At 43.3% G+C, this 14637-nt stretch overlaps 1 protein-coding gene across 1 annotated transcript; it reads right to left on the bottom strand.

Moving 5' to 3' along the window:
* Positions 1-908: 908 nt before the first annotated feature.
* On the bottom strand, positions 909-4613 carry LOC133818653 (receptor protein kinase TMK1). Its single transcript, XM_062251661.1, has 2 exons — positions 2154-4613; positions 909-1608 (listed from the first exon to the last, which is right to left on the bottom strand). Exons 1-2 carry the CDS (start codon positions 4588-4590, stop codon positions 1079-1081), a joined length of 2967 nt encoding a protein of 988 aa, XP_062107645.1. The 5' UTR covers positions 4591-4613; the 3' UTR covers positions 909-1078.
* Between the last annotated feature and the right edge of the window lie 10024 nt (positions 4614-14637).

The raw sequence follows: 14637 nt of genomic DNA, 5'->3' as shown, positions 1-14637 counted from the left end.
CGCACATCACCTCCCCCGATCGCGCAAGACGCCTGCAGGAGCGCTTGGACCATGTTGGTCCGAGGATATGCTAGGAAGAAGATGGCTCGGACCATCTTGGTCCGAGGAGCAAAGTGTAAGGTCATATTGGACCTTGATTGAAGGAGTCAAATAAGATGGTTTGAACCACCTTAAGCCAAAGAAGACAACCATTGTGTCCGATCGGACACAATGGAGGAGTATACCTCGAGTGTAGTTGGCCTTTGGTCCAAGGATAGCCATGCGTATGCCACCTTTGACCTACGTAAAGCTTGAAGAATAGTCAACATGCATGAGAAGCTACGTCAAACTGCCCGAAACTACTTCAGTGAGAATTGGTCCAAGCATCCGGGAATCACTCAATCCTCACTCGAAATTAGGGATCAGTTATATTTTGAATGTTTATTTTGTAATATAAATATTAGGTAAATAATAGAATATCCCTATCAAAAAGGGATATCAGTTGAGAACCCAGGTCTATAAATAGGGACTTGGGAGGATCGTAAAAGGACTTTTGGCAAAATCGAGAGTGAACCTGTATTCTAGAGAGAGAAAGTGTGTTGTTCTTGAGAAAAACCCATTTTTGTGTTCTGGAATATCTCACACTGAAGAAACTCAGTTGACACGGTTCATCTGATCTTGAGTGTGAATACAGTAATAAAATCTCTAAGTGGATTAGGCTATTACCGATCATCGGGGCTGAACCACTATAAAAACCTCGTGTCATTTACTTTCGTTCATAAAAACTGTCTGTTGTCGTTTATAATTCTCTTGAAGGTTGTCGTAGTTGACGTTCTCACGTCGTTGGCTAAATTCACAGTCAACACCTAGAATTCTTTTTTCTTTTTTTATTTGGTTCCCTTCCTTAAACCCAAGTTCCAGGATTACTGTTTTGCTGAGAAAAAGTCTTCTGAATTCATTTGCAAAACATTTCATTACAGCTCATATTGTCAGAGATCTAATGTTTGGATGAGGGTAAATCAGTGATACAACAAGAAAAAGAGACAAAAATAGAATGAACATGTCAAACACCATTAACATAATTTACAACTATTTATCATCATCTTCCATCTGCAGATGTGAATGACTCGGCAAATCCATATGAGCGTGTGGGAATGCTAGTTTGGGTATTGTCTAAGCTAGCAAGGAGTGATGAAGAAGACAAATCCAAGTGGCTCCGACCTTCATAAGCCTGCCATTTCTTCAGTGCTTGGGGCAACGACATTTCAAGGTCAATGCCATATATGTCCTCCGAGTTTTGCTCAGATGGTTTCCAAAACTCTACAAGAGAGGATAAGACATTCACTGTATGGCCCATGTCAGGCCTTTGATACGGTTCCCTTGCGCAACAGTGTCCTGCTAACTCAGCAACGGTGCTGATACTGGCAAGTGTTTCCACATTTAGATCAATTGTAGGGTCAATTGCCTTGCGGAAAGAGTCCTTGTTAATGTTCATTCTCCTGAACCAAGTTACGAGGTGCATGCTCTCCTCCGGCTGAGTCTCATCAAGTGCTTTTCTGCCAGTGATAAGCTCCATCAATATCACCCCAAAACTGAAGACATCAACTTTGGTTGTCACTCGGCCAGTAACTGCAATTACACAGAAAGTTTCATCTAAGAAAGATATGCTTTTATTGAATAACAGATAACACAAGGAGGGCAATTAGATTTGAAAATTAATGATGAAGCAAAGGAACATTTAAACTACTATCAAGACTTACTTAGTTGAGCATAGATATTACCACTTGCAAAAACTGAAAGAAAAAGACGCAACAAGCAAAACTACATTTACCACTACGCTTTAACAGTAGAATATAACGGCAGCCACTGGTATAGTATCTCTTTTTCCGTGTGGTTAGGTCCATCGCTATAAGGTCTTTAGACACTAGTTTAATTACAAGACATCAACCATCTGTGATTCCATCTATAACTATTTAAACATGATATTAAGATAAGAAAATGTAAATAAAATAATTAATTACTGCTGTTTAAATTTCAATGAAAGCAAGTCCAAATATATATGCTACCTTTCGTGCAGTTTTCTAAAGAACATTTATTCAAATTGTATATATAATCTATCCGATTCACTTAATGTAACAAAATCAACCAAAACATGATAAAGAAAAGCGAAGTACCTGCATACTCTGGCGCTAGGTAACCAAAAGTTCCAGCAATTCTAGTTTCTATTGAACCTTTACCCTCTGGGGCAAGCCGAACCAGGCCAAAATCCGCAATCTTTGCCCTCATATCATCTCCAAGGAGGATATTTGAAGGCTTCAAGTCTCTGTGGATGAAACTTTGATGAGCCAAACCATGAAGATACTCAACACCCCTAGCTACATCTAAGGCAATGGTCAGTCTTTGCTTCCATTCAAGAGGCTTCAGTCCTTCCTCTGGCCAGTTGAAGATGTGCCTACTGAGTGTCCCTTGAGGCATGTATTCATATACAAGAAGCCTCTCAAATCCATCCAAACAATACCCCAAAAGAGCAACTAGATGGCGATGTCGAACCTTGGTCAAAACAGCAATTTCAGACTTAAATTCCGGAAGTCCCTTCCCGGCTATTATCCCAGACTCCATCCTCTTTACGGCAATTTTCGTTCCATCATGCAGTTCGCCTTTATATACTGTCCCAAAACCTCCTTGCCCCAATATATTCTCTTGACTAAAATTGTTTGTCACGTTCCTGAGAACTTGAATAGAAATTACCATGTTTCCTGCTTCAACCATTTGGATGTCACCAGCAGCTTCACTGCTTGGAAATGTATGCGTGACTTCACTAATAGCGCCAACACAAACACTTGAGCCTGCAACGGTGATCTTCACACTCTCATTGTCAGAACCAGAATGGCGAGGATGAATGATTATTGCGTTTGGGCTCTGCACTCTACTTGAACGCTTTTGCTTTGTTTTGTACAGATAGAAAACCACCAAGCCAATCAAGCAAATCACAAACACACCGCCAATCAGCGAAAGCACAATCACTCCAACTAAATTTGACGATTTCCTACCATGATGTCCAGAATCGCCACCTTTATTGGACCCTGCATTAGTAGTACTAGTCGAATTGGGAGACGTTCCCCCAACAGATGAACTAGGCTTCTCCTTGCCAATATCAGGGTTAACATTGGTATTCACAATCACATTGCTCCTAAAAGAAGGGACTTTCCCATAAATGTGATTGTTTGAAACGTCTAGCTCAGCAAGCGCAGGCAGAGTAGCAAGCTCCTCAGGAATAGTCCCAGTGAGATTATTATCAGCAAGAACAAGCTTTTTTAGGGATTTAAGTGAAGCGAAATCAGGAGATATGGTACCTGTTAGGCCCATTTTCTGAAAATTAATGATTGTTATGCTGTGATTGTTACAAGTGACTCCCATCCATTCAACACAAGGGTCATTCCCCTTCCAATTATCTGCAAACCTTTGAGGGTATTCCATTGATTTGGCAATTGAAAGCAAAGTACTCACTTCGAAATCGCATTCCCCGGGGCTCGGCAAACAAAATCTATTCGAATTCTTAGACAAATCTACAGAAACCCCACTTAAAAACACCGGCATTGGTCCTTGAAACAAGTTGTTGGTCAGGTTAACTATCTTTAACGATTTCAAACTCATTAAAGACGAAGGGACTGGACCCGTAAAAATATTATCCCTCAGACTCAAGCTCTGCAAATCTTTCAGACCCGAAAAGTCCGGTAAAGGACCCGAAAAGGCATTCGAATGTAACCAAACTTCTTTGAGAAGTGTCATGTTTTGAATAATATCGATTTTTCCACTAAGCTTACGAGTGCTCTGCTGCCCATTGACCCAAAGAGACTGGATTGGCGACCCAGAAAAGCTCTCAGGCAACCCGCCTTCGAGATAGTTGAAAGCCAAGTGAAGAAGACTCAGACCCGGAAACGCATTGTCGCCAAAGAAGTCGGGTATTGGACCTGAAACGTTAGCGGAATTGGCAGAGAAGTTCTGCAAAGCCGAGGCGTTTTGGAGCGTTTCAGGGATTTGCCAAGCCGTAAATGGGTTGTTATCGATCTCGACGGACTGCAGTGAAGACATTCCGGCGAAGAAATCGTCTGGGATAGAGCTAAACTGGTTGTTACTAAGCATCAAGACTTGTAAAGAGCGCAGCCCACTTAGAGAGGGAAGAGGACCCGAAATATTGTTCCACTGAAGCTCCAAGCGTTCCAGCTCAGTGAGTCTATGGAGGTCGCGGGGAAGCGTGCCTTGAAGGTTCTGGTGGCCGATTTGGATCCGCGTGACCCGCTTCTCAGTTGAGCAGGACACGAGGTCCCATTGGCAAGGGTCCGGGTCGGACCATTTGAGAACCTCAGACGACGGGTTGAGGCTCTTCTTAAGAGCTAACATAACGGAAGCGTCATCGACATTGTTGGTGCTGGTTTGAGAGAATGCATGGGGGATGAGCGAAAAGAGGTTGAGGAAGAAGAAGAACCCAAAATGGGCTTTCTTCCTCATATCGGAGGAACAGCTTGACTTGATTTTGTATAAGGAATGACTATGGAAGTTGAGAACAGAGGAGAAAAGATAAGAAATGGAGATGGAATGAGTTGAGAACATAATAGAAAAGAATAGAGCGAAAGCGATGGAGCACAGTAAGCGAGACATGCACATGGGTGTGGTTCCCACCAAAAGGCTTAGATACAAGGGGCGAAGGCTGTCGTAAGCATAACATAACAAATTACAGTCTTGAAAAGGCTGGATCTTGATCCCTCTTAAACACATGAATGGGGTTTTGATTCCATACGATTAGGGGGCCAACTAGCCTTACATAATATTTGCATTTATATATTTTATAAAAGGCCAAAATAAGAAGGGAAATTTCAATTTGTAAGCTTGATAAATACTATAATAAAAAAAAATGTTAAGCATATTAAAGATTTCAAAATAATGTTAAAAATGTTCTTACCATTTCCTCTTCACTTTTCACTTCTCATTTCTCTATTCTCTCTTCTCTTTTCCCTCTCTCTCTTATTTCACTCTCTCTCACCTCACACCACCACCACCACACTAAAATTGTATTTCGAACATATTTGGACATGATTTTTGGAATTTTTTTGTGATTTTTTTAGATGTGAAACTTTGAAATCTGCAAAAAATCGACATTGCTCGATGATAGTTCGATGGGGCTCAATGCCAGCTCGATGGGACTTTCAAAATCATGATTTTTCATGAAAAAATAATTTTGCTCGATGGTAGCTCGATAGTGGCTCGATGCGATTATTGCAAGAGACATAATTTTTCACTCTAGTGTCCGTTTGGGGTGATTTTTTTTTATTTTGGGTATTTTTTCAAGATCTACACATACAAAAGTGGAACACATACCTCATGTTTAAGACATCTTTTTGTATATTTTCAAGTTTTAAACTTCCTAAATGTGCATATGAGCATGTCAAACGTGTAGATCTTTAAAAAATACCAAAAAAAAATCACCCCAACAGACACCCAAGTGAAAAATTATGTCTCTTGCAAGAATTGCATCGAGCACCATCGAGCCATAATCGAACCACTATCGAGCAAAGTCGTTTTTTCATGAAAATCTCAATCTTGAAGGCCCCAGCGAATGGTTGCTCAATAGTGCTCGATGCCAGCTCGATGGGGCCTTCAAAATCGAGATTGCTCATGAAAAAACGACTTTGCTCGATGGTGGTTCGACTATGGTTCGAATGTACTCGATGTGATTCTTGCAAGAGACATAATTTTTCATTCGAGTGTCCGTTTGGGGTGATTTTTTTTTATTTTGGGTATTTTTTCAAGATCTACACGCTTAACATGCTCATGTGTACATTTGGGAAGTTTAAAACTTAAAAATATACCAAAAGATGTCTTAAACATGAAGTATGTTTGCAGTTTTGTATTTTTTACAAGTGTTACACTTCACAAATGTGCATATGAACATGTCAAACGTGTAGACCTTGAAAAAATACAAAAAAAAAAAAAATCACCCCAAACAGACACCTGAGTGAAAAATTATGTCTCTTGCAAGAATTGCATCGAGCACCTTCGAGCCACTATCGAGCTGCCATCGAACCACCATTGAGCAAAGTCATTTTTTCATGAAAAATCATGATTTTGAAGGTCCCATCAAGCTGGCATCGAACCACTATCGAGCAAGATCAATTTTCTGCAAATTGCAGAGTTTCAAATCTGAAAAAAAAAACGCAAAAAATACTCAAAAGTCATGCCCAGATACGTTCGAAATACAATATTTAGTGTGGTGGTGGTGTTGGTGGTGTTGTGAGTTGAGAGAGAGTGAAATAAGAGAGAGAGAGAGAGAGAGGGGGGGGGGGGGGGAGAGAGAAGAGAGAAATGAGAAGTGAAAAGTGAGGGGGGAAATGGTAAGGGTATTTTGGGTAAAGTGCCAAAAAGTAGCATTATTTTGAAATCTGTAATATGCCTAGCATTTTTTTAAATTATAGTATTTATCAAGCATACAAACTGAAATTTCCCAATAACAATTTCTTTTAATTTACTTTTCAGACATGTTTATTTTTATTTCTAATTTTTCTGAGTATTTTATAACCAACAAAACTGGGAACATGTTTGATCAAAAAATTTGATGAAAAAGAAAGAAACTGGGAAGATGGTCATACAAGTCAATATTTTTCCCTTTTTTCATCACTTTATTTCTAGGGTTTTTCTACAACCGTCTGGCCTAGAAGGAGGAGAAGGCCCATACTGGCATGGCATGTTTCGGGCTTAGAGCATAGGCTATATCAGTGTGGAGGCTAGTCTCCCGCTCCAAAATAATTTGCGCGTTCCCTCAAGTTTGCGGGGATCGCGCCTTTCTAGCTTCTCCCCCAGGCATATAAATTGCTTGCGGGATGGCGCATTTTCTATGCGTCGAAGGAGATCTCGGCACCCACTCCGCGGGAGTGTTGTATTTCTACAAGCTGGAGGCGCAACTCAGTTCCAAAGATAAGACACGAGACAAATTTTATAGACTAAAAGCTCGTGGAGTTAGTCTGGATCCATTCATCACATGGAAGCACCCCCTGGATGTCAGGCATTATTGGTTCATGACATCCGGGTTCCTCCTGGAGAAGAACCCCACCCTGGTGCTGGACTTTGAGCGTGTAGGTAAGTTATTCTTTTTCACTTTTTTATCTAGCCTTTATTTTTGCTTACTGGACACTCGCAGTCCTAGAACACAGGTCCATATGCTCAGACCCCGCTCAGTGAATCGATCCTGGAGCGCAAGAAATTCTATGCGCACTCTGAGCATTGAGGAGTTGGATGTGGGGGGCTTTGTAACTACGGAGAACCTTCATCTGTTCAAGTTGATTTCTGCGAACTAGTCGATAGATGCCCCTAGCCTCTGGCCTGTAATGTGAAAGGGATCCCACCCTGAGGGAGGAGTTGGCCCTCATCCACATCAAGGTAGTGGAGGCCGCAGCCAAGATGGACGCAGAAAAGGTGAGGAAGGAGTAGGCCCGTCAGGCGGAGAGGGCCGAATCCGAAGAATTGGGTGCCCTTCTCGAGGGGAGGCAGCCTAACATTGGAGCTCCCAGAGCTAGCATTTTGGGACAAGGTAAATCGTCTCCGATTTTAACTTATGCCCCTCATTTTGATGGCTTAGTTAGGAATAGGCAATAATACTAGAATTATTTGACTTGGATTGTTAGCAACGTGGGGCTTCCTTGCCCCATTTTTATAGACACGCTGACCCTCATGAACTCGTCCTGGTTCCTCTAATACGGTAGATTTTTGGACCCGGATGACATGGGGGACCGAATTCATTCTTTCGCCCTAGGAGAGTTGAGTTGTGCTCATTGCATAGATGACAGTTCATTCCGGAGGACTTTAGATTTAAATGTTCCTTTTTAGTTTTGACTTTTACCCCCATTCATGTACTTTACTGATCATTTTTCTTTTTCTATCTTAGGTGATCCGGGGATGGCCAAACTAGTGGCCATGATGAAAGAGATGATCGAGGCTAGGGCGGCTGCAGCCAAGGCTTTGGCGAAGAGGGCTGCTAAGGGCCTGGCCAAGAAGAAGATCGTGGAGCTGATCCTCGGCGATTCAAAGCTAGTCTTGGAGGCTTATGAGAGGTGTCCCACTGGAGGACCTGTCCCGAGGGTGCACGTCGAAACAATTCTGCCCATACCTGCTCCTCTCCAAGTTATTAACTTGGAGTATGAGCCTTCGGAAGGAGGAGGGACGGACAAGAGAAAAGCCGACTTGGTCACTGCAGAGTCCTCTAAGTGGGCCAAGAGGGCCAAGACCAAGGATCTAGCCCGGGCTGAGGATCACTCCTCCGGGGAAAGCCTCATTGTTACGCAGGAGGTCCCGAAGGCTCCAAGGCTTCCCGTCAACCCAGCCCTTCCTGAGGAAGGGGACCTGGTCCTCCAGGAGGAGAGGCTAAAAATGGTGTCTCAAGCTTGGGATGATGGACGGGACAAACGAGACGAGGTGGCCCGGGCCCTGATCATCCAGGGGAAGGTGGAGCTCGCTAATCGTCCTGAGGCCTTCAATGCTCCCCAATAGATCGTGGACTGACTTGTAGCCGTGATCGGGTTCTGATACGAACCACACCAACACTGTGATGAAACCCGACACCAAATATGGAACAGCCACCAAGAACAGACGAGATTGGAATGGAACCGCGACCCAATGCTTAGCCAAGCACGAACCTTGGTATGAGGAAGACGCCACAAACGGGGATGGGAATCCGTTTGATAAGTCGGATTGAACGCCACAAGGGCCTTGATAAGTTCGGATAGTCTCTTCAAGAACTCAAGAAGAAAACTCACAAATTTTCATTCAACATAATCTGATTTTTCCAAATGTTTTCAAGGCATTATATAGCCGAAAATTACATCAAAATTACATCAAGACAAGCCCCTTTGTCTTCCTAAAAACCGAAAATTACAGACAACCTTTTGTCTTCCTAATGAAAACTGAAATTAAAGACAAGCCTTTTGTCTTCCTAATGAAAACTGAAATTTAAAGACAACCCTTTGTCTTCCTAATAAAAACCGAAAATTAAAGACAAAAAGGACTCTTTGACTCACACAAGTCAAGTGTTTGACTTATCACAAAATAAACAAAGACTAAAAAACGTGATTAAAAATAAAAAGACTCATTACAAGAAGCTAAATATTGATCAATCCTAAACTGTTGTCCTCATCATTCCTCCCCTCTTGGCTTGGATCAACTGGAACTTGACTTGGATTTTGAGTCTTGGTGTCCTCATCATTCCCCCCCTCTTGAGAAAGATTTGACCTCAAATCATCACCTGCATCAAAAGGACTCAAATCAGAAACATTAAAAGTAGCACTAACAGTATACTCACCTGGTAAATCGAGTCTGTAGGCATTGTCATTGATCCTTTCTAGCACTTGAAACGGCCCATCTCCTCGAGGTAGCAATTTGGAACGTCTTTGTGCTGGGAATCACTCTTTCCTCATGTGTAACCATACCCAATCACCGGGATCAAAAATCTGCTTGTGACGACCCTTGTTAGCATCAAGTTGGTTAGTGTTTAAAAGAGCCTCCTTAACCTCACTTTTTTTTGCATAAAAATTACTTTGTTTTCTCTCGAATTTTCCCTCATTGATCGAACTCTTCTCTTTCTTTTCTCTCTCACTTGATTCGACCCTTTTCTCTCTTTGTCTCTTTTTTTTCTCACTCTCATTCATCTTTTCACTCTCCTTCTTTTGCTCACTCAATTTTTTTTTATCACTCAATTTTTGCAACCTCACTTGGTCTTCATATACTTGCTTTGGCGTCAATGGAGCTAGAGTGATTGTTCGTTGGCGGAACGTGAATGAGTACTTGTTGGTGAAGCCATCATGCTGGACTCGCCGATCAAATAGCCAAGGCCTTCCTAGAAGGAGGTGTCCAGCTTGCATGGGAACCACATCGCACAATACCTCATCCTCATACTTGCCAATTCGAAATGATACCAGCACCTGTTTTGTAACCCTCACTTCACCACTATCATTCAACCACTGCAACTTGTATGGACAAGGATGTTTAAGCGTTGGGAGCCCTAGCTTTTCAACCATGGAAGAACTAGCAACGTTAGTACAACTACCTCCATCAATAATCACACTACATACCTTGCCTTTCACATGACAACGAGTGTGAAAGATGTTCTCCCGCTGCACCTCTTCTTCCTCTTCTTTTGCTTGCAAATTTAAGGCTCGTCGTGTGACTAGTGCAAGCATCTCACCAGATTCTGCCCCAAACTCCTCATCACCCATAGAAGCGTCCTCCAATGGTGGCATGTCATCAAGATCATCTTCCTCTTCGGAATCTATCTCCCCATTATCCCGAATTACCATAACTCGCTTGTTCGGACATTGGCTAGCTATGTGTCCTCGCCCGGCTCCTCTTATTGCAGACTTGTTGGCCTAGGTGGGGGCTACCATGTCAACCCTTTAGCTTAAGCGATATGCCACCTTAGCCAGCCAAGATGCCTTTTTTATCTCCCAGGCCATTCGTCATCAGACCACCATGCTAAGCCATATGCCCATCTAATCTATTATTTTACCATCATTATTCCTTGTAAAATTTCTAACTTTGATTTGTTCCAGGATGCCGGCCCATAGGAACGTAGATTTGGTGGCCGAGATGGCTGTGAAGCTGGAGATGGCCCAGATGGAGTTGGAGAGCGCCGTTAATCAACAGGAAGCTGCTAGGGAGGCCCTTGCCAATGAGGCTACTCGGATTGAGGCTGAGCGTGAAGAGGCTACCCAGGTTTGGGCTCAGCATGAGGAAACTTTGTCCAAGAAGGACGCCGAACATAAGAAGTTGGTGGACAACCTAGAAGCGGAGCTATGTCGTGTTCGTGGCTCGAAGGCTTTCATCAAAGCCCTTCTGGAGGCGATTGGGGCCCAAATTCACCAGGAGTAGGAGAAGGTGGCAAACCTTGAGTCTCAGAACTAGGCTTTGGAGGGCATGGTTCCGCTAGAAATGAAGCGGAGCGAGGAGGCTCGCCAGGAGAAGGAGCAGGCTGACGAGATGTTGCCAAATTTTGCCCGGAGAGTTCTGCTTCAATATCCATGGCAAATTTTGCCAATGTGTTACAAACACATTATGTTCCCTGGGGATCTGGTGGATGAAGTATTTTGTTGAAAGATTGGAGTAATTCCCGGGTTCGTGTCATGTAGGCGGCCATCTTCTCCTCCTTCGTTTGATATTCGTCCGAAATCTGCCTGACCACCAGTTGGGAGTCGCTGTGGACTTCTATATTTGCTACTCCTACCTCCCGGGCCAAGCGTAGTTCGACTAGCATGGCCTCGTGCTCAACCTCATTGTTTGACGCTTCGAACAGGGATATCAAGATGATCCCAGCCCCGACCCCCTATTCATTTGAAGCTCCATCTACGAAGATTTTCCACAGAGGTATTATGGGGTCGACGGGTTCTTCATCTTCAGTTATTCTAGTGCATTCTAAGATGAAGTTGGCCAGGGTCTGTCCCTTAATAGAAATCTTGGGGACATATGCTATGTCAAACTGGCTAAGCTCCATGGCCCACTTCAAGAGTCTCCCCGATAATTCAGGTTTCTATTGTACTTGTTGTTGGGGGTGGTTCGTTAGTACCTTAATAATGTGGGCCTGAAAGTAATGTCTCAGCTTCCTAGAGGCGGTCAGTAAGAAAAATGTCAGCTTCTTGATTAATGGGTATCTGGACTCTGCACCCAACAACCTTTTGCGTACGCAATAGACCGGGAGTTGGACCTTTCCCTCTTCTCGCACTAAAGCGGCACTGATGGCGTGTTCCGATATTGCCAAATACAAGTACAATGACTCCCCCTCCACTGGTTTCGACAAGATTGGTGCCTGGGCCAAATGTTCCTTCAATTTTGGGAAAGCCTCTTCACACTCGGCCATCCATTCAAACCTCTGGCTTCCGCGAAGTATATTGAAGAATGGGATGCACTTGTCCGTGGACTTCGAGACGAAGCAGCTCAAAGCTGCTATTCTTCCCATCAAGCTTTGAACGTCTTTATGCTTTCGTGGTGAAGGCATCTTGATCAACGCTCTGATCTTGTCCAGGTTGGCTACTATTCCCCTCGAGCTTACTATGAAGTCCGGAAACTTCCCAGATGCCACACCAAAGGTGCACATTTTGGGGTTCAGCTTCATCCCATATTTCTGGATGATGGCAAACGTTTCTGCAAGGTCATCCGCGTGTTCGGCCAAGGTCTTGGATTTGACCAACATGTCGTCTATGTATACTTTATGTTCTTCCCCTGTTGTTTCTGAAACATCCTATTGACCAGCCTCTGATAGGTGACCCCAACGTTCTCAAGCCTGAAGGGCATTACGATGTAGCAGTATACACCTTTGTTCGTCTAGAAGCTGGTGTGTTCTTGGTTTGCTACATGCATTGAGACCTGGTTGTAGCCGGAGTAAGCAACCATGAAACTCAACAACTCATACCTGGATGTAGCATCCACCATCTGGGGCAGAGGGAAGCAATCTTTCGGGCTGGCCTTGTTGAGATCAGTGAAGTCGATGCAAGTCCTCCACGTCCTATTCGGCTTCGGTACCAACACCGGATTGGCCAGGCAAATGGGATACGTGGCCTCCCGAATGAAGTTGATCGAGGACAACTTCTCGACTTCTAACTTAAGGGCTTCTTCCCTCTCTACCCCTAGTGGTCTCCACTTCTGCTGGACGGGAGTTGCATTTTCATCAATGTTCAGGGAGTGACATATGGTGCTGCAATCGATCCTAGTCATGTCCAAAAGAGACTAGGCTAGAACATCCTTGTAACGCCATGGATAACCAAGACTGTTACACCGTGTGTTTGGAATAGTGCAAGACTTGCTAATCAAGTCATTTAATTCAAAATGTGTTCCTAATGACACAAGCAGATTAGGTTTCAAAGAATTTTGGTTATAAACAATTAAACTTTATTAAAAACTGATGTTTAATACATGGGATTCCAAATCAGGGTTTAAATAACGTAAATACAAAATTCTTAATTACAAGTAAATAACCAAGCCACTCTAATGGCAAAATATACGTTTTAGGTTCCCGTTCCTGTACAAATCCTCAACCGTGGTGGCCGAGCAGCTGACAATGTATACCTCGCCCCCAGAGCTCTCCAACCCTTGGTTAACTGGTCTTACCTGCACCATGTAGCACCCGTGATCCGAAGCCCAGCAAGAAAACGTAATATCATAACATAACAGTATTAACAGCTAGCAGTTCACAAAGCATAGTTCAATAACCACAAAATACTATTCGGTTCCATCAAGCCATAAAATTCATTCAAACCAACACACTGATCAATAACCATTAATCCAGCTCCAGATACTCATTAAGTTACAAACAATAATCCACAATAACACATATCAAGCAATAACTAGGGTTAATGCCCACAGGCCGCACCCTCTGTTTAACTCACTGCCTTTGGCTCGCTTAGGCCAACTCCAGTGACATGCCCACTGACTCCGGCCAGCTTAACCGAGCTCAGTGTATAATAAGCTGTCCTCGGATACCAGTGTCCGAGCCGCGCCATATGCGCAAGTGTGGATTTCGGCACCCTTAGGCCGTTACCACATGTCCCCGTGGCATAATACCACCTTATGACATTCATAGGATTATAGGGAACTCTTAGTCCCAACATATTCACATGGTTTATTATGATCACATAATAATACATTCAATTATCGGGAACACTTAGTCCCATCCTATCCACATACACAGGTGTAGTTTTCTTACCTTGACTCCAAGTGCTTTAATTAGAGAGGACGATCCATCCCCGAGCCCTAGCTTATCACCTAGTCACAACCAAGATAATGGATTCCATTAATATTCACATATAGGTTTTCATGTACAAAACTAGCTTCCGGGAAGTCGAATCCCACCAAGCACGGTGGTGAAATTGATCCCGAGCACCCTAGGCTCGATCCCCGTACTTTAAAACCTTGAACGTTCAAGTATGCGTCTAAGGGCTGCGACCCCTAAAGCTTAGCCGCGACCCTACCCTTAAACAGAACCAAGGCCCTCCCTGAAAGAAGACACGTGCCACGGCCCTTGCCTTGGGCGCCGCAACGCTCCCCCTTGGCCGAGCCCTCCTGGCTTATCTTCAACCTAGGGCCGCCCTTCCCTTTGAGCCCAGAATTTCCACCATTTCCAACCTCTAAACCTTATCCAAAATCATCCCAAAGCTCTCTATTTCATTATCAACCATTCCCAACACTCTTAGCATAATTTAAACAGCATAATTCAACAGAATTATAGCCCAATAACCTACTAGAACCCCATCTCTAACTTCTGAAACTCAAGAACCTCAAACACTCAAACTAACCATTCAAACTCAGATTAAAACCACTAAACCATGAATTGAAACTTACCTCTTCTGCTGAACCACTTCACCAAGCCAAAACCAAGCTAATTCCCAAGCTTTCCTCCTTAATTCTGTCTTTAAACATCAAAACCATGTTTACCTCAAAACCAAACCAAAACCGAGAATTTATAATCATAGAAAAGAAGATTCAATGCTTACCTTAGTGTTGATTCTATTCCTTGGATGATTCTTGAGCTAAGCCCCAAAGATCCAGCCTCAATTTCTAGAGATTTCCTAGCTTGTTTCCCTTTAGATTTCACTGTTCCTTTTGCCTTGTTTTCCCTTAAGAGAGAGT

Source organism: Humulus lupulus, chromosome 2 (assembly GCF_963169125.1).
Source record: "Humulus lupulus chromosome 2, drHumLupu1.1, whole genome shotgun sequence".
In the NCBI taxonomy this organism is placed as follows: Eukaryota; Viridiplantae; Streptophyta; class Magnoliopsida; order Rosales; family Cannabaceae; genus Humulus; species Humulus lupulus.
This window is presented reverse-complemented; position numbering and strand designations above follow the sequence as displayed.

Bases quoted from the DNA above. Each gene is read 5' to 3' on its own strand.
- LOC133818653 (XM_062251661.1), bottom strand. From the start codon at position 4,590: ATGTTCTCAACTCATTCCATCTCCATTTCTTATCTTTTCTCCTCTGTT. The intron at 1,609-2,153 runs GTACTTCGCTTT...GTGTAATTGCAG, and splicing joins CCTAGCGCCAGAGTATGCAG to TTACTGGCCGAGTGACAACC.